This window comes from Urocitellus parryii, chromosome 5 (assembly GCF_045843805.1).
Source record: "Urocitellus parryii isolate mUroPar1 chromosome 5, mUroPar1.hap1, whole genome shotgun sequence".
Lineage (NCBI taxonomy): Eukaryota > Metazoa > Chordata > Mammalia > Rodentia > Sciuridae > Urocitellus > Urocitellus parryii.
In genome coordinates, this window is record NC_135535.1 from 210724197 (window position 1) to 210746485 (window position 22289).

The following is a 22289-nucleotide window of genomic DNA, read 5'->3' on the forward strand; positions in this document are numbered from 1 at the left end:
ACAGTTTCCTGCTGTCCTCCAAGCTCTGGAAGGCTCTGATGGCCTCTCTGCATCCGTGTCCCCCATGGCCTGGGATCTGGTCTCCACATCAAGTGACTTTTGTTGTTGGTGGCTGTTGATATGTGCCCCTGTTGCATGCTTGCTAACTTTTAGGGTGCAGCCTGTGCTCATCCCAAAGACGAATGTTAAGAAGCTGTTTTCTGGCATGTTCATCAAACTTTCAAATCACCAGTGACAATGCAAATTTTAAAGCCATGGGTGTCTGTCTCTGAGCTGGCAGTTAAATGACAGGTAGCCACATTTTCTACTGCATGAGTGTGTTTAAGACTTTGGAGGATGTCTTCATGCATTAGATCAAGGAACAGGTTGTTACCTGGGACGGACAATGCTGACTTGGTGTCCGACACTCATGGGCACCCGAGGACTCAGTGACTCTGTCAGGATTTAAGATCTGAATTCTTAAATTCACCTTGCAGTGACCTTCATTCACACCTGGAATCTTTGCTTGCTGACACTTGGTGGGGTCAGTGGTGTTCTGAGATGCAGCTTTGGCCCTTGATTCCTGTCTGTGGGGTCAATACATCCAGGTCCCTTGGATCCAGCGGAAGCATGGCGCCTCTGTGCCTACTACGGTCTTCCGTGGTGACTCGGTGGTGCCCTTTGAGGGGGAGCAGTGCGTGTGAACCTTCAGCATCCCCAGGAGAACTGTCTGAAAGCTGAAGGATGTCTGTGCTCGGTATGCCTTCTGCTTCCTGGAGACATTCGCAGGATCTGAGCCTTGCAGGGCTCGCCTTTACTCGGATTCACTGGAACCCCCTCCTGCCTCTTCTTCCCTTTCTCCAGCGGCTCTCACCACCACCACCCACCGCCCTTTTCTCCCTTCCCAATCCCTCCCTCCTCTTTACCCCTCCGCCCCTCCTCTCTTGGTGGGCACTGTGGTGCCCCAGCTGGCTCACCTGGGAGCTTCCCCCACTTCTGCTGTCCTATAGTCTTTCCTGTTTTTCACTGAAGCCTTAGGGATCGTGGCTTAGGCCCTAGTACAGTAGAGTCACGAGAAGCCAATGGTGCCTGCAGGTGTCTTCCTCCCCTCTGGAATCCAAGACGAGCCTGAGAGACTCATGACCCCCACGTGGCCTCTGCTGAGGTCCATCAGGACAGGCTTGGCTTCCTGTGGCCCCGTCTTTAACCTGTGGAAGACCTTGTTTCACAAGCATCTTGTTTCAGAGATCCTAGAACATCTGCATGTGGATGAAGTTTGGCCTGGCCAGCCCATCTGCTCCTGTCCCCTTTGTCCCTGGGCCTTTGTCCCAATTTCATGCTATCAGAGGGTCTGGTTGTTTGCCTTGTGAACTTGTCAGAGGGATAAAAGCTCAGGAGCAGGGTCACGTTGAGAGGGATGGGCATGAAAAATTGGTGAAGTGGATCTTTAGGCCCGCTGCTCCTTGTCTCCAGTGGGAGGGAGCACAGCCTGGGCTCTGCCCCTCCTGGTCCATCCTTTGCCTTCCTCCTTCCTTCAACACCCCACGGGTGCCCCTTGAAGGCTGCAGGGTGCCAGCAGGCAGTGTGCTGGCTCAAACTTGCCTTCAAGGGCCTTCTCTGCCCTTGCTACCAGGGGAAGTGGGCAGTGATCCACGGTCACTGCAGCCTGAAGTGCTCCCTGGGAGTGGCCTCTGGATCTCCAACCTGACAGGCCCACAGAGCCTCGGTTATCAAAGATGCCCTCCAAGTTTGGCCCCAGGGCTGCATCAGATGGGTGCCCCCATGTGCTGGGGCCCATTGGAGCTGCCTGGTTTGAGTGGCCTTCACACAGGGACACAGGCCATGGCCGAGTGGGTTCCCAGTTCTGCCCTTAGCATTGTGGCAGACTTCTCTATAAGGAGCTCGGCAGCGAGCGTTTGCAGCTGTCTGTCCTCGTGGCCTGCACAGAGCTGCCTTCTCAAGGGAGGGGATTGTTTTGTTGTTCTCAAGTTTAAGGTTGACCTTTAACTTGCCGACTCACTTGTGGCTGCTCTGCAGATGTGTCAGAACCCGTAGCCCTGGTACCTGCTGCAGCTCCTCCCGGGAAACCTAGGGGAGCACCACTGTCAGCCAGGGCCCACAAGGGAGAGCCAGAGTCCCTCACACCCTGGGCTGTGGGCAGTGGGCTTGGCGTGTGCTTCCCTGTGGGTGTCCTCCTGGAGTGCTGGGCAGGCGTGGGCGTCACAGCACAGTTCCTTCGGGGTCCCAGTTTGCGTTGGGGTCTTTTGACTGTTAGCCGTGGACCCACGGGGAGGGAAGCAAGAGGAGGCAGCATCCGGCCCTTTGTGGGGCCAGGGTCTCTTGCGCCTTGAACAGCCTCTCGACAGCTGGCTGCTAGGTTTCATCTGCCCACTGAAGTCAGGATGGAACTTGCCCCCACCTCTTTGTGCTGCCACTGGTGAATGACAGGCCACCCAACAATGGCACTGTCAACCCCTCCCCAAGTGTTGTCCTGAGCCAGACAGTGCTGTGTGCGGTGGCCTCCAGGTCCAGACCACGTGTCCAGGAGCCCTCCCTACCAGCCTGCCTGTGCTCCCTTGGTACAGGTTTTGGAACAGGCTGTGCCAGAGCCAGTAGCTGGAAGAAGCCAACTCAAGGAGTCGGGTCCTTCTATGCTGCCCTTCCCAGGCTGCTCCAGGCGGCTCCGGGCGGCCTGTGCATGGGCCACTGCCAGGAGGTCTGCAGCAGCAGCACCTGTGGCCTGCCGGCTTTTGATCTGGGCAGTGGAGCTCCTCAGCTGCCTCCCTCCAAGAAGGTGCTGGCACTGACAGCAGCAGAGAGGCAGCCCTCCTGTCCCTTCGAGCAGGTCTTAATGCAAAGCACACCTCTGAGCACACGTGGCCTGTGCTCTCCCAAGTGGGTACACCTGAGCTCTCTTGCCTCTGAGGAGCAAAGGCCACTGGCTGTGCTGGTGCACCCTGTGTCCGCCCGAGTCCCCCAGGGGTGGGACCCACATCCACTTCTCCATGGCCCACTCCATAGTTCCTGCCTCAGTCCAGACCAGTCTTCTGCTGCTCCCTGCTTCCTTGTCCCTGCTGCGGTTAGGTGGCCTCCCTTATCTCCTTACTCTTCACTGCTGGCCCTCCTAGTCCCGGCCGCCTCTCCAGAGTCCCCCACAACCTCTCTCCCAGTGCCCAGACCACTGCCTGGTCCTGGTGCCCCTACCTGCTCTGGTCTGACCCATGCTGCTCTTCCTCCAGCAGGGCTCACCAGCTCCCCACTCAGATACGCCACTAACTCCAGTACAAGACTGTCCGCCTGGCTGCCCACAGGACCTGGCACTGGGCATGGAGAGGAGGCATGCGCAGCATGCACAGGTGGTGGCTGGATGCTGAGGGCAGCCGTGCCCACCCCAGCTCTAGTACTGGAAACCCAAAAGGCATGCTGATCAGTGGTGTCACTTGGGAGTCCCTGTCTGCCTGGTCCTGGGCACCGGCCTTTTGGTGGATGTCAGGGGATGGCTCATCAGTGAGCCCTGTTCCCTCCAGCCCCTGCTGATGGGGCTGCTTGGCAAGCAGTGACAGGGAGAGAGGGAGCCTGCCCCGTGAGGTCAGAGTGGAAGGGGAGGCCACATCTCACCAGCCGCTGGTGATGCAGGCTGAGATGCTTCCTGAAATGGCCCCTGACCCTGGAGGGGGTCACACAGGTGCCCAGGAAACAGTCATAACTCTGGTCCACAACGAGCAGCTCACAGGTGAAGAATGGCTGTAGAGCGGTGGTCCTGTGACTTCACTCTGAGCTGCCTGACCTGGTTTCCATTTATGGTTGAAATCTTAAAATCTAAAATCTATTTTTGTGTAGTTTTGCTTGTTGTGCCTTTTTTGGTTTTGTTTATTTTTGGCACTGGTGATTTAACCTAGGGGCACTTAACTACTGAGCCACAACCCCTAGTCCCCTTTTTTTCTTTTCTTTCTTTCTTCTTCATCTGTTTTTTTTTTTTTTTTTTCTGTTGAGCGGAGTCTTGCTAAGTTGCTGAGGCTGGCCTTGAACTTGTCATCCTCCTCCCTCAACTTCTCGAGTTGCTGGGATTATAGGCAAGTGCCCCCACACCTGGATGCTTGGTAGGCTCTAACCACCATAGACCAGAAATTATCCCATGGGCCTTAGGAACATGCTTCCTGAAAGGTGCATCGTGTCCTGAGCTCCCCAAGTCAGACTCTGTAAGGCCAGGAAGGACGTGTTAACTGGGCACCTGGCAGATCCCTGGGCAGCCCTGCTCCTGAGAAGCTCCAGCTCCTTGGACACCCATGCCTCCCCTGGCGAGGAGGTGTCCTCGGCTCGTGAGTGGAGTCTGGGATCTTGTTCTGGGTTGCAGGCTGTGTCCCTGGCTCACAGCCACCCCAGGTGAACCCGTGTGTTGTGGTACTCACTGTGTCTGCCAGAGGGCACAGTCTGACTCAGGTCTTCTAGAGGGCTCTTTCATATTGGTTCAGAGGTGTGGGCAGCTGGGCTCCACAGCGCCTACCTTTCCTAGATTTTGGACTTCTTGGGGCAGCATTTCTGACAACACTCGTGGGGACATTCCCAGATTTAGCTCCTGGGAAGAGTCAAGCTGGGCCACTGCACACGTGCACAGGGCATCTGACCTCTGGGACACTTTGTGCATGTCAGATGGGCTGTAGGCGTGCGACGCCTGCAGAGAAGGCAGCCTTCTCCCACTGTCATTAGGGCCCTGGCCTGAAGACCTGGGTGCAGGAAGCATCCTTTGATGGTTGTGCAAACAAGAAGAAACCAAGGATCTCACGGCCTACAGAGAGGTGGGCACCTGGGTGCGTAGCATTCCAGGAAATTCTGGGGAAACTGTCCTTCAAGTGCCAGCGAGGCTCTGTGCAGGCTCTTCCGGGCCCTTTTAGGCAGCTGAGAATGACTCAGTGAATCTTAGACGGCCTTTAAAAAATAGCATTTGGGGGCATTTTTTCGTCCTTTCAAAAGAGCAAAATCCCTTCTGTAGTAGTTGAGCCGGAAAGGCCGCCCAGGCGTGTTCTGCATGAGTGGTCACGACTCTGGGTTGAAAGGCAAAGGGGAAGGCCCAGCCCCTGATCATTTCTTTAAACCTGTGAATGAGGTGGCTCCACGGGAGAGGGTGCTGGAGAAAGGGGTGGGGGCGCCAGCCCTCTGCATGGCCAGGGGACCATTAGATGTCTGGCCTTTGGGAGCTGCCTGAAGTGGTAGGATAAAGCAGTTTTTTAAACAGTTTCTAGCAGATGCCTTCAGGAGACAGAGCCATGAATTTCCTGGACCGGGTCCTGCCTGGCCACAATGGCAGTCTGCAGCCCAGAGCCTTCCCCATTCACGCAGGGGCTTAAGCCACTTAAGCGCATTAGCATCTGGATGGGGCCAGGACCTCCATAGGACACAGGGCTAGCAGGGTGGCCAAACTGCCTGGGTTGTTTGGGTGCTAGTCCTAATCCTCCCTCTTCAGGGGCAGCCAGACTGATTTGTGACACAGGAGTCCAAAAGCCACTCTGGCTGGGGCTTGGCCCACATAGCTGATCTGTGCCCTGAATACCAATGGCCTGCCCCGGAGTGTGCTTTGGGAGTGGTGACCCAGGTTGTGCACATCCCTCCACACCTGCAGGTGCCTGTCACCGCTGCAGGGCGCCTGCCTGGGTAGGAGGCTGGTCGTCCTGCAGGGGTGGACTTTCACAGTGGTCTTTCCTTAAAGTAAAAATTCTGTATTCTCTCTTTTAAAAGAAGGCTTGTGAGGTGTAATTTACATGCAAACTCCAACCCAGGACAGACTGCTATTCCACACACCCTCGCCAGCCCCAGGCAGTGCTGCCCTGTGCTGCCTGATTTACTAGCTCTAGCATTTTGTGAGAGTGCCCTCTTGCCCTATCCCCATGACCAGGGGTGTGGGGCCTCACTCCTCTCAGACATCTTGCAATGCTGGCCCTCCCAGGTCCTGCACATCCCTTCAAGTGGTCCTGGTTGGCCCTTGTGGTGTGGGCAGGGGCTCTGCCGGGCTAGTGCTCCTCTGCCTGGGGTCTCCAGCTTTGTCTTGCGTTCGAGGAGTGGGAGAATGACCTCCATGGTCTTCCTGAGTTTAAGATAAGAACTTTCTGGAAAGGCTTGAATTTAATTGTTAGCCAGTTGGATGGCCTGCCCTCGCCTGCCTAGACCCTGCCTTATGTGCAGAGCTGCAGCCGCAGCCACAGCCACCCCGCACCCTCTGAGTGAGGAGCAACTAAGGAGGTTATCAGAGCAGGCGCAAGGAAAGTGGCCAGGGAACCCTGATTGTGACCTGAGTCCCCTGGTGTCTTTCTGCAGACCCTATGCACCAAGGCCACCATGCAGACTGTCCGGGCCGCTGACACCAATGAGGTTGTGAAGCTGATATTCCGGGAGTCAGACAATGACCGGAAGGTGAGTGTCCCCCCGGCCAGGCCTGCCTGGCGAGGAGCCTCTGCAGGCACCCTGAGTGCTAAGGCCGCTCTGTCCTGGCAGGTGGTGCTGCAGCTAGAGAAGAAGCTTTTCGACTACTTCAACCAGGAGGTCTTCCGGGATGACAATGGCACTGCGGTGAGCTGTTTCCCGACCCTGGACTCCTCTCGTGTGACTTCTGCGTCCTTGGTGGGGCCCCACCAGGGCTGCTGCTTACACAGAACCACCTAGGCCTCAGCTTCCCAAGGGTTCAGGCCATCCTGGCTGGGGACGACCTGTAGGTGCATGTAGCACCTGGGCTAGGCTGGGCTCCTAGGCCTTGTGCATGTTCACGGGCAGCATGAAGCTCGCTCAGCCCATCACTTGAGACCCCTCCAGGAAAGAGGCAAGGTCCTGGGTGTCTTGGTGGACTCAGCACTTCCTGCACGTAGTGATGGGTGTGTATGCATATATGGATGTGCACGTGAATGTGTGAGCATGTGTGTGTGCGAGTAGGTGTGTGCATGTGTGTGCATGACCACGTGTGTAAGTGGATGTCTGTGATACTGGGAACTTTCAGCTTGGTCAGTGAAGAGGGGGTTCCTGGCAGAGACACTGGCTGCAAGAGTCTGCCCTCAGTCCCAAGCCCTGGCCCTCCCTCCAAGAGCTCTGCACAGCTGGCGCTGAGAGGTGCCTACATCTACCTCTTGTCACTTTCCATCATGGAACAGTTTTGTCCTCTTTTTAATGTATTGGCTGTACAGTGCCTGCTGGATGCCTGTTGTGTGCTCGTAGTTGTGTTCTGGTAAATGGGGGACAGTGCTGGGCGAGGGCTGCACTTGTGCATTTGCCAGTTTCTGTGGCGTAGACTTCCTCTGTGGGCGAGTTCAGGCTGCAGAGTAACAGCCACATCTAGCAGCAGCTCCTGAGATTCCTGAAACGTGAAGACTCGGTCCTGGAAGGCAGAGGAGCCTCTGTGGCCCTTGTGGGGCCGCAGTGGGAGGGGGTTTCTGCTTTCAGGCAGCTGCCAGTGGTGGCAAATTAGTGAGAGGAGGTGGAAGTGAGTGGGCAGGCCCAGGGCAGACCGTGGCCTTGCAGATTGGGCGCTGTGAGCTGTTCACACTCATGGATTTGTCCTGGACCAGCTCTCTGTCTCTGTGTACCTCTCATGAAGTGTGGGAGTATTCACAGGTCAGTGTGTACAGAGTGCTTACAGGAGACCAGGGCACATCTGCATACCCTATAAAGGGAGCTGTCCATAGGTCCAGCAGATTCCACCCACCCCATGTCCCTGGAATGGTTCAAAACCAATTGTCCTGCTGCGTGTGGTGGCACACACCTATTACCTCAGCAACTCAAGAGGTGCAGGCAGGAGGATCACAAGTTCAAGGCTAGCTTCAACAACCTAGAAAGGCCCTGAGCAATTTAGCAAGACCCTGTGTCAACCCCAGCACTGAAGACGAAACACAAAAATGAGTGAACCAGGACTGCGTCCTTTGCCTTGCCCGCTCAGCCCCCGGCCCCTCTCCTGCCTCATTGCTTGGGAGGTAACATCTAGCACTGGCCACGCACCCAGCCCCGTCCACAACTGTCCCGCTGCTCAGTGCTACCGGTCCTCCTCCTGGCTTGCCACCTCTCTCCTGCTAGAGGATCTGCCCGCTCATGCCCCCACTGCTGCTGGTTGGTTACATCGGGACTTTGCATCCTTTGTGTAAGCAAGCCTGTTGGCCTCAGAAGCCAGAATGCTGGTGTCACTGGCCTGACTTCTGCTTGGCTGCAGGAGGAGTCCCTGGGCTTTCTCCCCACTGTCCGCTCTGCCAGCAGCCTCTGACAGAGCACTTTCCTGCACCCTCCTCCCTGGGCCGCTGGCACCTATGAGGTTGACTCTCCCCAGTGCTGTAGGTGCCCTTCTGCAGACCTAGAGCTCAGTGCAGTTTCCCCCAGAGGGGCAGCTCTGCTAGGGCAGTGGCTGTCATCCAGTCCACCTGAGCAGGGTGGCATCCCAGCTCACTTCAGTAGAGGCAAGGGGTGAGCCTGTGTGGAGATTGAATGCCCAAGGAGATGTGGGGGCTGCATGTCCATCTCAGCTTGGAGAAGGCCAGATGGAGTACTGTGGGCCTCCCGCGGAGCAGGCCCCTCAGAGTCAGGGGAGTAAGATCACCGAGGGCCCTGTGCAGGGCAAGAAATGAGTAGAGGAGCCCTCAGGGGGTGTGGGTGTCTGCAGGGCCAGAACATTGCAGAGGGAGCAAGGACCCTGGTGAGGAGGCTGCACCAGCCAAGAGAGAAGCACCGCCTGGCTTTGGGTGTGCTGTGAATGGAGGTGTGCGCCTTCTGGAAGCAGAAGGGAGTGTCGGCACAGTGCCGAGGGCGTTTAGAGCAGTCATGAAGATGGACATTCTACCGTAAATGAAGTTCACGTTTACTGTATGACTTTGTTTTTAAGAAGAGCAAGTAGTTTGAAGTTTCAGGAGAACTTTTGAATTGATTCTAATAGAAGAAAATGCCACTGAGTTGAAGTGGAGCCCGGGATCCCGGAGGCCTGTGTACCTGTCTGCAGTGAGCGAGGCTGGTCATGCAGGCCCCTGGAGCCCCAAGCCCTGTGCCTGCCCAGGCAGGGCTGTGTCGTTTTCAAAGAGCCAGGCATGAACGGGACCTGGGGTGCGCCTCGCCCATCCTCCTGTTCAGACCAACAGGCGGCCTTCAGAAGTGTCTCGCAGATCTGGCTAACACTGGTGCCCAGGCTCTTGCCCAAGTTCCACAGTGCTCAGAGGAATCACCCACCGCCAGTCACGCCCAGCATCTGGAGAGTCGTGCCCGCAGCCCTGGAGGGGACAAGATAAACGGCCTAACAAGCATTGGAGATCATCTCATCTTCATGGTCTGGCTAAACACGCCGCGCTGCGAGCACTAAAAACAAACTACGTCCGCAGGATGGATGTGCCTGCGCCGGACGCAGCCCCCAAAATCCATCGCATCCTTCATCAACCACGGGTCTTGTACCCATCTGACAGAAATTTAATTCAAGCTGGCTCCTGAAAATAATTATTGTATTTTAAGAGTAGTAATCATTGGCCGGGACATGATTGAATGTGTCCATGCCTATTGACTTTTTCTATGATTTATAGCTTTGTTTAGTCGATATTCCCATCGAAATTGTATAATTAATTATAAGTGTGGCTGTCAGGGCCGCAGGATGGAGTGCCCTGGTGAGGATTTGGAGAGATTAAATTTTCCTTGGCTGTCCCAGGGCAGGGCTTGGGAATTTCCGAAGCACTTGGCCTGTTGGATGGAGATGTTTTCTGTGTGTTTAGCAGCCGCTGCGCTCCGAGGGCATTGATTTTCCGGGCTCTTTTTTCTTTATCAGCACAGTGTCTCTGCGGCAACGGTGGAATCCGTGCAGCTGGGCGGCTCCTGACAGATACGTGGGGCTAGCAGCCGCTTTGTCACTGTCCACACGCGGGTGCTGCTTTCACGTCCTAATCAAGAAGAGTGTTTACGGTACACGTGAAATTGGTTATCATGTTTGTGAAAAATCTCAAAGAGATACAAGTCATCAGTTCAGCAGGAGTGCAGGGTAATTTCCCGTCAGAAACGGCTGGCACCTGATGCTTTATGCCGGTGGCAGCTGTAGCTTTAGTCCACCTCATCCCATGTGGGTGTGTGGGCCCAGAACCTTGGGCTGTCTCCATACTGGTCAAGCAGGGACCCCAGTGGGGACCCAGGTGGGGACACTGGGCCCACCTGCACCCACCCTCCACTCAGTGCAGTTATGCACTGGTCTGTATGGCTGTCACCACTAGATATAAAGGTCCAGGAAGCCAGAGGTCATGTCTGGTTTGCTCATGGCCAGCAGGCACTCAGAGGCCACAGTTGTACAAATTCAGGACATGTCTGTGTCAAGAGAAGGCTGTGAGTCCATCTGGGTGACTTAGGGGTGGTATCTCCCCCAGGTTTTCTTTCAGCATGAGGACAATGCAGGTGGCAGAGTGGGCATGTCAGCCTGCAGGGCAGAGGAAAGGGTCCCAGCCCCCCCCTCCTGGGGTCTCATACCATCTAAGTAGCTAAAGATCCAGATTCATTCCAAACCATGTTTGTCTGCTTTTCTTTTTACACCCTCAAGAATTGTTTTCCTTAAAACAGGAAACATGGTAGAACAGTGGCCTCAGTGTGCTGGGTAATACTTAGGGCCACCACTCCAGGCAGAGCGGCCACTGGCGAATCCCACGAAGTCCAGACAGGACAAGCTGGACTGTCTGCTCCCCCCATGGCTGGTGCCCCAGGCAGTCTGAGCCCCTCCTTCCTGCCCCCCGACTCGCCCTGACCGTGAGGCTGTGCACACTGGAGCGTGTGAGGATGTCTGCATTAGTAGCCGTTCTTCATGTGCATGTTCCGGTGCAGCTGTGTAGGGCATGCAGGTGATGCCCACATGGGTGTCCCCAGGCAGAGGCCAGAAAGAGGCTCTGCCACTCCAGGAGCAGGCCCTGGCCCACAGGAGCCCACAGGGAGTCTACACAGCTCTGTAGTCTCATGCTGGGGAGCCTTGGGTGGGTGACAGTGAAAGCTACCCCCCATAGGTTCAGGTACACATGTGCCCATGTGAACATTGATGTGAAGTCACTTCACCCTTGCACGTGACCCCAGAGCTGGTTATGAGGACCTCCAAACCGTGACCTTGTCTACATATGGTGGTCTGATGCAGAATGCAGAGCAAAGATGGTGAATGTAGTCAGTCTAGCTTGTACTTCCTTAGCCTAATCAGATATTTAGAAGCAAAACAAATGTGTATATGTGTGCATGTGTGTATGACTATCTGCATGTGTGTCTGTGCCACGTGTGCACGAGTATGTGTATGCACATGTGCATATATACATGACACGTGTTTTGCTCATGTGTATCCTTGTGTGTGTGCTCGTGTGTGTCCTTGTGTGTTGCACATGTGTATAGATGCATGTCTGTTGATGTTGACAGAACCCTGAGCCAACATGTTGTAAGGCGTGACTTTGGGGAGCTGGGCCGGGCTGATGCTGGAGTGCTGGGTGGGTGGCTAGGGCTGGGTGGGCACTCCCCTAGCCCTGCCCCAGTGTCTTCCTCCTGTGTTTCGTGGGCAGGTGCGGATGAAAGCTGAGATGTGTCTGCAGTTGGGGCTGGGCCGCCGAGTGCCGCCTTGTCATGAGGCCTGCCTGCTGTGTTGAGTCAGGGTGTGCTTCTCCTGAGTTGGAGGTTTGGGGTCCTGATCTTCCTGGCCCTGCTCAGACCCTTCCTCACATGTCCCTTAACGTGCCGTCCTGTATCAACAACATGCCCACAGGAGACCCAAATGCTGGAGCTGTAGTACCTGCTCAGAGACCCCACCCTGTGGACCCTGGCTGCTGGAGGCAGGGACGCCCCACCCCTGAGCAGCAGCATCACCTTGCAGAGAAACATCACTTTTTCTTCAGAGCCGCCTGAGCTTGTGCTGGCCCAAGCTCCACCTCTGTGCACTCCTCTGTGTGTTCCTGGTCCGTGCGTACCTGTTGCTTCTCAGGGTGGTCTCTAACACAGAGTGAAGGCAGCCCAGGCCCAACGCCCCTGAGGGCTGGACTCCATGCCATCTCCTCTGTGGACCAGACAGGTCCCTGGCTGGCACTGCAGACCAGTGTGCCAGGGATTCTAGGGACACAGATAGGCCAGAGGAGCCAGAGCTGGGAGGGGATATCATGCCACACCACCTCCATGGAACAAGGCTCCTTCTTGGGAAGAGAGCTCTCCAGATGCTCTACGCAGAACTGTGGGCCCACCATTGAGCAAAGGCTCACTCAAGGCCATCTCTGCTCACACAGGTGTGGCCAAGCCCCAGCTGCAAATCTCTAGAGATGCTGCAGGAGGCTCAACAGGTGGCCCATAGCACCCTGTGACCCTGAAGGTCCCAGCTGGGCTGGCTTTGCTCACAGGGGCAGCGGCAGGTTTCCTTGGAGGTGGCTTTTGGTCTGCACACTGTCAGCCTCCTCATGAGGCCTGAGCCTTTCTCTCCTACAGCTGCTTCCCAGAGGCCTGCAGTGGAGAATACTGACTGCCCACTAGCCCACTCCACCCCCCTACCACAACCCTTGCTGACATCTTGAATGGCTCCCCCCAGGGTTTTCTTGCAGAGAACTGGGAGAGAGCTGGGAGGCTGCCTGGCCTGCACTGATCTCTGGAGTATAGCATCTGAGGTTCCAGAGGTGTCCTTCAAAGCCCAAGAAAAAGGAGAATTAAGAGTTCATGACAACTCCTCATAAGAGGTGAAACTCTGAAGTGTGCGTCTGAGAGCGCCTTGCTGGCTGTGTCCTCTCAGTGGGCGGAGTTTCTTGGAGGGTAGACCCTCATTCACAACAGTTGAAAATCTCAAAGGCAGAACCCGCCAAGATGAGCCCACAGTCCCAGAATGCAGAGCCCAGGAAGCACCCCACTGACCACACCCCACTGTGGTCAGGAGGTGCGGCCACAGCCAGGTGGGCCGGTGAGACGTCCGAGCAGTCAGATGACAGACGAGGGTCATGTGGTAGTGCCCTCTTCTATCACAGTTCTGTGAAATCGTTGAAAGCATTAAAGAGTCAGAAACCTAAGTGCCCATCATGAAGAAAAGAACCAGCAGGCCAGAAAACAGTGTCTAGGACATCGACACGAAGCCACAGCCCCCAGGATGAGCCCAGGGCAGAGGGCACAGCAGAGGGGAGGACTTAGGACCTGGACGCTGCATGGTGAGCAGCAGGACACGGGAAGAGGGCCCAGTTCTCGTCCCGCAGGACGTCAGGCGGCTGTTTCCCAGAACTCTTCCAAGTCATGCGCCTTCAGGAAGCACAGTGAACCCTGAGCCAGAGCCATGAGAACTTCCCACGTGAGAATGAGGCCAGGCACTAAGTGTCGGGGGGCTCCACAGGAGCTGAAGGAAGCACCAGGCCTCCTGGACGCAGCAGGCAGGGGCTCCAGAGCAGCGCTGTGGCTCAGCGCCAGCCGCCAGCTCTCCCTTCAGTGGTGCCAACCGGCTCCACGCATTTCCCCCAAGACTGAGAGAGGGCAAGAGGAAGAGGACAGGACAGTCCCGTGGCATGGAGGGACACCAGGCAGGGCAAGTGAGCAGGCATGTGCAGTGATGGCACTCTTCAAGTATCCTGTCCAAGGAGTCGTCACTCGCGCCCCAGCCGGCTGGGGGTCTCACAAGTTTGGCTGCATTCCTGAAAATCTCTGCAGTAAACGTAGGGGCAGAGAGGAGCCCAGAGCCCCACCTGTACTTTCCTCTCCCACAGCCAGTGTGTTGGCCAGGCATATCCTTTGGCCATGACCCTTTCTGAGACCCAGCCCTTTTCAAGGGCTCCCACCTCGGCCTTTTGGAAAAGGTGGCTCTGCTCTCAGGTTGGCAGGTGGCTGTGGAGCAAGCACATTTGCCCCTCTCATGATCACAGGGACCAAGACCACCATGTCCACAGCAGGCTAAAGCCAGCAGCCTCTTGGAATCCCATCCTCACCCAGCCCTGTGGCTGCTGCTGCAGTGCTAAGTGGGATGAGGGGCTCCCCCTGCAGCAGACAGCGCCTGGTGTGTGATGGGGATCTCGGCTCTTTCTGTTTCTGGCTGCCAGTGAGGCCAGGCCAACCCTGCTGACCTACGACGGTGATGCTGCAGCAAGCAGGCAGGGGGCTGGCGCCAGTGCGAGGCGGCAGCCTGGCACACGGGTAATCACTGTGTACATGAGGCTGCTAATTGCACGTTCAGAGATGATGGATGAGGTGGCAGGAGGGAGGACACGGTATGGTTTCTGAGAGAGCCCCGTCACGATGCCATGGTCCCACACAGCTGTGGGGTGGGATGTGATTAATGAACAGTGTCCCAGAGGGTGAGCACAGTGACCACCAGAGATGTGACTGGTGGGAACCTGTTCCTTTGGGGACAGATGCCCCCCCCCCCCCCAGTGTTTGTCTCTGAAGCATCCTGAGAAAACAGAGCATTTTGTTGCCTCCTTTGTAAAAGAAATGAACATTTCTCTCCAGGCTGCTGCTAGAGTCTCTCTGGTGTGCACACTTGGGGCCATTCTTCCAATCCACTCTACACAGAGTTGATGTTGCTGGCTCTACAAGTTACCTCAGGCACTGGGTGCGATGGGAGCCGTGCCCTTTCTGTGAGAAAGTGTGGCACGCTCTGGAGAGGACTGCCCAGGCCCCAGCCCAGGGAGGGAGTGCTTGCCAGGGTGGCCTGCAAGGCTCTCGGACCAATAGAGCTAGTCAGCCTGAGCACTGTGGAGGACTCCTGTGGGTCTTGCTGGCAGTGTGGCCTGGCTGCCCTGGGTAGGGCAGGTGTCACTCTGAAGGCTTGAGCCGGGTGAGTTTTAGAAGTCACAGACATCCCAGCCGCACACTAACCACCAGGCGTCAGTGAAGAAAACCCAAGTGACTGTTCTCTTCTTTGTCTTTTCTTTAGCTCTTGGAATTTGACAAAGAGTTGTCTGTCTTTAAGGACAGACTGTATGAACTGGACATCTCATTCCCCCCCAGGTAAGGACACTGCGCCTACGGAATGGGCCCGGTCACCTTTTCACTTTCCACAGGTTCATCTGTGTGAACTGCACCTTTCCCAGCCTTTCTGTGGCCTGAAGAAAGAAATGAGCTGGGAATGATAAAGAATTGCCCTATCTTCATTTTTAAAAAACATTTCCTAGTATGCAAACTAGGACATGTTGTGTGTGCACGCCCGGGACTCACAGGGCGGTGTGTGCTGTGTCTGTCTGGAACCTCAGGACCGTCACGGTGCAGCAGCTGGGGATCTCTGGGTCTGTGTGTCTTTCAGGCAGGTGCCTTTCTCTGTGTTCTACTCTGACGTTTTTGAATCTACAACACTAACCAGTTTCCCCACACCAGCACAAGGACTCAGGGCTGTGGTGTGAAGAGAGGAATGAGTGGCAGAAAGTGGTTTATGAGGTGGCCAGCTCTGCAGCTCTTGCATGGGCCTCAGCACACCAGGTGTTCCCGAGGAGGGCACTCCCTGCCCATGGAACCTCTCCTGCAGGATGCCCCTCTGGAAGCAGCATGCACAAAGGTGGTGGCTGAGGTCAGGTGCCCATCACCGTGCAGCCTCAATGGGCACCCCTCCCCTGCTTTCTCCTTTCTCAGGTCCAAGTCGAAGCGCTCAGGACTAAGTGAGAAGTGCCTGGGTGTGAGGAGGCTTCCTAGTGCACTTGGGGACCACACCTGCCTGGCACCTGTTCCATGCCCACTGGTTTACATGAGGCCAGCGGTCAGCTCTGAACCCTTGCCTCAGAATGAGCAGTTGCATGTTTCCATGTGCCTGACAGCAGGCAGCCTTTTACCCTGTCTACCCCCACCTCTGTGCCAGCTGTCAGGGGTTGGGCCTGTACAGGCTTGAAGGGGCCCCTGGCTTGCACAGGGCTCAAGACTCTTGTGGCTGCTGGGTCATGGGCTGTGGTTAGCTGCACCCCTATACTGGGGGGTGGGGGTGTTGCTGGAGAGAGGGCTAGGTACCCAGATCAGTGGGTGGAGACACAGGGACTGTGGGCCCCATTAGGCATCAGGTCATCTGGTCAGTGCCCAGGCCAAGGCCTCAACACGTGTGTATATGTGGCCTGCAGCCACAGGCCCATGGAGGGGCCTCACAGGTGCTGGCTGAGCATGCCTAGTCTCATGCTCTGAACCCACAGTGCCTGCTCTGGATCACAGTTAGGTGTGCAGTGAAAAGTCTTAAAGTCTTTCCAGACAGGTACTGAATCTAAAATGCACTCAGGATTGCTCCTGGTCTTGTGCTGAGTGTTGCCAGTCAGATACCATGAACATCCCTCCTCCTCTGAACAGCGGAACTCTAGATAGACATCAGGGCTTCTCTGGGCTGGCTGGGAGCAGGGAGGCTTGGGGACCACAGCAGGCTAGGGACAGCACCCTGAGGAGCACAGGCCCAAGTTATCACCTGGGCACCAGAATTGCAGAGCAGGACCTGGCTAGACCGGGAGTCTAAAGGGCCTCCTGGTCAGTGCCTGAGTGGGCAAGGGAGATCCCCTGGCCCACACAGCAGCAAAGGACCTACTGTTCACCCCTAGGCAGGAGAGGTTCCAGGGCTCACAGGTTTGGTGACCCCTTGCCATGCTGGTGTGCTCTAGAACTCTGAGCAGCATGCTGTCAGGAAGGGGCTGTGTGGTGGCCTCTGGAGACTGCAGGCACTGGCCTCCCAAGATCGTGGCTAGAGCCCAGGCCTGCTGAGCACCAAGGCCAGGCTGGCAAGATGCAGGGACCAGCAGCTCTCACCCAGCTTATCTGGGCCCTGCATTCCCTGGACGAGGGCAGGAAGGGCAGCCATAGGTTTTATGTACTTTTATTTAATTTTTTTTTATTTTGTAGATGGACAGTATACCTTTATTTTATTTATTTATTTGTATGTGGTGCTGAAATTGAACCCAGTGCGTCACACAGGCTAGGCAAGTGCTCTTGCTCTGCCACTGAGCCACAACCCCAGCACCAGCAGTAGGTTTTAAGAGGGAGACTTTCGCAACAAGAGGACAAGATTTGGAGCTGGGGACAAGCTCAATTGGTAGAGTGCTTGCCTCATATGCACAAGGCCCTGGGTCCAATCCCCAGCACAAAAAAAAAAAAAAAAAAAAAAAAGGGAAAGAGGACAAGACTTGAGAGCTGCCTTGTTCACAGGGATGCTGGGGTGGGCTGTTTGCAGACAGCCGTGCCCCAGCCAGTGCGTGTGGGGTGTGAGCAGGTAGGATGGTAGGAGGTACGTCAGGGTTCTCTCAGCAGCAGAACCAGGAGAATGTAGATGGAGTGGTTAGATTGGCTCAGGGTCGGAGGCTGGAGAGCCCCACGAGGCTGTCTGCAGGCTGCAGAGCTGGGAAACCAGCAGCTGCTCCGCCAAAGAAGCTGGAGCCTCCAAACAGGAGGGACAGTGGTGACGCAGCCGAGGCGGAGGGCCTGGGAGCTCCCTGGAGAGTCTCTGGAGTGAGCCCAGGTCCAGGTGCTGAAGCCGCTGAGTCTGAGGTCCATGATGGCAGCAGCCCCGAGACTCACCTGCTGGAGGAGAGTGGAGCTGGCACGCCCTTCCTCCTGCCCTCCACGCAGGCCTCCAGCCCACAGGATGGTGCTGGCTCCGTTCACCGCCCACGCTCCAGTCATCTCTGGAACACTCACGGGCACACCCAGATGTTTCGAAAAGCAATGACATTGGCAGTCATGTTTGACCATCACAAAGGGTAGCCCCCAAAGGTGTCTGTGTCCTTATTCCTGATCTGGATTCTTTTCCTGAGTTGCCAGAGGGACTTTGTAGAGGTGATTAAGAAGAGTGTCCTTAAAAGAGGGATAGTAGCTCAGATCACCCGGTGGGCCCAGTCTAGTAATGTGAGCCCTCAGAAGCAGAGTTCTGGCTGGAGGCCGAGATGGCAGGAAGCAAGCCAGGTTCACAGTCAGGAGGTGACTGAGTCTCTGCCGGCTTGGAAGAGGCAGACAGCCTTGAACTGAGGCACCAGCTTCAGGACCAGCGGGGACAGGGCACCCATCTGCCAGCACCCTTCAGGGACTGGAGCTAACCCCGGCCCCTGGATAAAGCCAGGCTGATACCTTGGCTGACACCTTTGAGACACTGAGCTGAGCCCACCCAAACTTCCCACCCAGGAAGACTGAGATGACCATTTGTTGTGCCTGTGTTCTGCATGTGCAGACTGTTGGAAGGCAGTGCAGGAGCCGAGTGGAGGGTCTGGAGCCCCACGCTAGCTGTGGCTGTGAGCTGTGCCCTCGTCGTCAGACCTGAGGCTCCCCAGCAAGTGCAGCTCACCTGTCTTCCAGGGTCATGGTAGTCCTCTCAGCAACACCAGAGTCTGCAGCCCCCTCACTCCCATCTGGTGGTATGTGCTTTGCCCTGCAGCCAGGATCCTGCTGTGCCTGGCCACCTGCCCATGTTGCCCTCCTGCAGGATTAAGGACCACGGCCTTCAGTGAATAGACCCCTTTCTCCCCTACAGCTTGAATGGACTGCCCCACAGTCTCTGCTCGTCTTCTTTCCTTCCTAGCCTTCTGGCTTCACGGGGCACCCACTGCCCAGAAGCAGGCATGTGCCCTCCCCCAGCTTCCTGCCCTACAGTCCTGCACGCCTCGGGGAGTGCATGTGAGCACATGTGTTGCCTGCTGAGCACACAGGACGGGCCAGCACGTGTTGGCTCATTGGCTTAGTTACAAATGTTTTCCTTTAACCTGGAAATAGCACTGAGATGTTCTGAGGCAGTGGGGTTAGGGAGAGGATGCTCCAGACCAAACCATTGACTTTCAAATGCCAGGGTCCACTTCACAGTCAGAAATACCTTGACCTCTCTGCTCAGTTACAGCACGCACCTGTGTGTGGGCCTCAACCAGAGGCTCCTGAGGGTGTCCCTGCCACCCAGGACACATCCAGTGTTCCCCCATTGCCATGGGTACATCTGATGGTCCTTCTTCACCCAGGATGCACCTGACATCTCCCCACTTCCCAGGATACACCCACTGGCCCTTCTCCCATTGGTTCTACTGTGTTTTAAAACTCTGTGATCACTGAGTAGCATTCATGGGCCCCTGATGGGTGCCATGTCAGATCTGGGGAACCGTTTTTAGACTGGGGAAGTGGCATGAGCAAAAAGGGAGAGCTGGGAAGACCAAGGCAGTGGTTAGAGGTGCTGCTTTGTGCTCCATCCTACTCAGACATATCTCACGGCTGGCTTGCAGGTCAGTGGAACCCACACTTGGCACGTACCAGGACCCAGCACAAATAAATAAGTGAGGACAGATGTGTTCTCAGATGACAGTAATGCTAGCTGCAGCATGGTCAACTTGTGCAGGCAACCCCAGCACACCCAAATGTGCATGAGCAGCATGCATGTGCTCAGGAATAAGAATTCATGCAGATAAGTGTAGATGTGGTATGAATGTGATGTGTGCAGAGAATTGTGCAGATGGCTGTGCTATGTGCACGTGTTAGCATGTGCTCATGTGTGTGCAGCACGTGGGTTTGCGTGTGTCAGTGTTTTCACACATGCAAGATGTGTATGAGTGTGTGTATGTGGTTTTGAGTGTGTATACTTTGAGTGTCCATGTGTACATGTGTGTGTACATGTGCACACAGATCAGTCATATGCATGTGTGTGCTCATAGGCCTATGTAGGCATGTGCATGTATGCTAGGTGTTGGAAATTGCATGGGTGTGTTCATGAGTATGCGTGAATGTGTGTGTATAATTGTGTGCATGTACAAGTGCAGGGCTTAGGCACACAGGATATGCATTCTGTGAGTGTACACACGTAAGTAGGCTTGTGTGCCTATGCATGCTTGTGCGTGTATGCTTGTTGATATGTTCATGGGTGCATGTACATGAGTGAGCATGGGTGGCCATGTGTACATTTGTGTATGGTTGCCAGACAGAGCAGTCTTCCTGCTGGAGGTGGTTGAGGACTTCAGCCTGCACATACAGGATTTATTCTACTTGGAGTAGAGGGTAGAAGTCCGCCAAGATGCTGGCCTGGGAGAGCTGGGGGTGCAGACTTTCCCATAGCCTGGTCTGCCTGTTGCTTGCCACAAGGTGAGCACTATAATATGCAGGGACAGTTTCTGGGTGAGTTGGGAGGAGCCTTTCTGGGAGGCATGGTGGTTGAGGTACCCTGTCCTCTTCATGAGCTCCTTCCTGCCCTGTGCTGCTGCTGGTGTCTCCTCACCAAGTGCACCCACACCAGTCTGCAGGAGGGCAGCAGTAGCTTGATTGCTATGCAGGGTGGGGCACTGTGGAAAGCCCCAGGATCACCTCGGGGCTACACTGTAGGTGGAGGCCTGGGCCCACTACTTGGGTCTAAGGTCTGCTGCTAGACATGTGGCTACCTGGGATGCCCCAGAGACCCTGTCGACTGTTCTCCCAATTCTAGGATACCCAGGGGTAGAGTGAGTCCACAGTGCCTGCAAGCAGCTGGCCACACTGCTCCTGGATAAGACACGTGGCATCCCAGAGCTGGTCCTTCTTCCATCTTAATATCAGGACGTGTTTGTGCCCAGTCATGCTGTGCGCCTTCCCAGTACCTTCTGGAAGGCTGTGAGGACTCTGAACTTGGGGCTTGCCCCTGATAAGAGGCAATGTCTGCCTTGGCCCATGAGAAGCAGCAATGGGATGGCAGTGCTCGGAGGCTGGCCTCTGTCTGGCAGGTATGCCAGGCCAGCAGACCTCAGGGAACCCTGCAGGCTCTTCTTTTGCATGCAATTCTGGGTTTTCAGAACCTTTCCAGAATCTGTCTGGTTTTGCTCTTTCAAGTGAGCAAGTTGCAAACTCCTTGATCAGCTGGGCGTGTCTCGTGTGGCCTCTTCCCACTGCTGTCCAGTCCCTCCGTTTTGTGGGAAGGACCTCTTCCCTGGTCAGCAGGAACTCCACGATTGAGCCTAGCACTTGGTGGCCCCTGAAGATGTGCCCCCAGTGCGCTCCATAGCAGATGGTCTTTGTGATGGTGGTGACGGGCTCCTTCAGCAAGGGCCCTCGTGGCTGTTCCACTGTCCCCATGAGCTAGTGGGTCTGCATTCCTAAGGGACTGAGCCTCACCAAACCACTGAACTTAGACAGTGTTTGTGACCAGGTACTGCGAAGCCCTCCACCTTCACTATTTCCCACTGAAGCCTGGTGTCCTGGCACTTTTTCTTAGATGACCACAAGCCTGATGGCTGCAGGCAGCTGGCCCAATCCAGGCTGCTGCTGCCTCTACCAGAAGGAATCTTCTGGAGCCTTCGCCTGCCCTTGAGATGCAGGGACCTTGAGATGCCCCGGTGCAGGCCTCTGTGCCCTGTTTTTACATGGCTGTAAGTGCCTGCCTTGGGGACTACTGTGCCCTGACACACCAGCCCTGCCCTCACCAGTGTGCATGGAAGCAGCTGCACTGGTGAAGGACGCACCCCAGGGCCAGCTGGTTGATGCCGGCAGAGGCAGGACCCTTGCACATGTTCTTTGCTGGGTCCCAGGACAGACCGAGGGGTCCTGTGTCCCCAGCAGGCCTAGATGCTCGCACTTGCAAGCCCAGATCCGGCATGTTTCCACTTGTGAGTTGTGCAAGGGGTCTTTGTGTTGGTTGATGACTCATTTTCAGCTCTGCTGATGTGAACACTGCCTGTGTTAAAGATGAGGTGTCTGCCATGGTTATTGCTTTGGCAAATAGCAAAGAGTAGCCAAGTATTTGTAGGTGTCCTTAGAAGGTAGAGCAATGGATCTTACCAGGTATTAAACAGAAAAACCATGTCCCACTGAAATAAAAGTTTGAGATGAGACTTGATTCTCCACTTCTGTTGGTGGTGGGTCTGTGTAAGCTGCAGGATGCTTCCAACCTAGTCTAGAGTGCTAAGGAACAGGTGTCTCTGCCGGGCTGGGCTGAGCTGCCTCAGCAAAATAGGTTGGTGCTGGCTGGCCACGCCTCAGGTCCACGCTGGCATGGCGGGCTGTGCACCAGCACGACCCATGATCTCTCACTGCCTGCTTCCAGCTCCTGGGCCACCACTCTGCGACCAGTGCTGGGCTGCACCGTCAGCAGGTGGCCTGATCACTGCTTGGGGAGAGCTGCAGTTCTGTGGGCCTGGATCCCTACACTGCTCAAAGTGTCAGGGGCCCCAAGGAGTTTTGTATCTGCTGATAGTTTCCATAAATTTTAAATATTTATTTCTACATTTTAAAATAACAATAATAAACTCTTAGGTTTCTATAAACATATTTTTATAACTTTTAATAAATGTAATTGTTTTCCAAACAAAAGGAGAAGATGAGAAGGGTGGTGGTAGTTCAGATTCAGTCTGTCGTCTGACTGGAAGGCGACCAGCGGGCAGAGCTGGCTTGAGCAGAAGGGAGCGTCCCGACCCTCCCAAGCTGTGGCTGTTCTCTGCTCTCTGACTGAGACGCGGATTGCCTAGAGC

At 55.6% G+C, this 22289-nt stretch overlaps 1 protein-coding gene across 5 annotated transcripts in view; it reads left to right on the plus strand.

Annotated features, from left to right (window-relative positions):
• The window catches only part of Inpp5a (inositol polyphosphate-5-phosphatase A), a 175737-nt gene that overhangs the window by 144076 nt on the left and 9372 nt on the right, over positions 1–22289 (plus strand). For 4 of the 5 annotated variants that reach the window (XM_077799228.1, XM_026410292.1, XM_026410294.2 and 1 more), the window contains 3 exons: positions 6289–6384; positions 6466–6540; positions 14813–14886. In XM_077799228.1, coding sequence (XP_077655354.1) covers positions 6289–6384; positions 6466–6540; positions 14813–14886 — 245 coding nt within the window. Of the gene's footprint in view, positions 1–6288; positions 6385–6465; positions 6541–14812; positions 14887–19088; positions 19140–19777; positions 19912–22289 lie in introns of those variants that run through there. The other variant, XM_077799229.1, reaches the window with a different exon arrangement.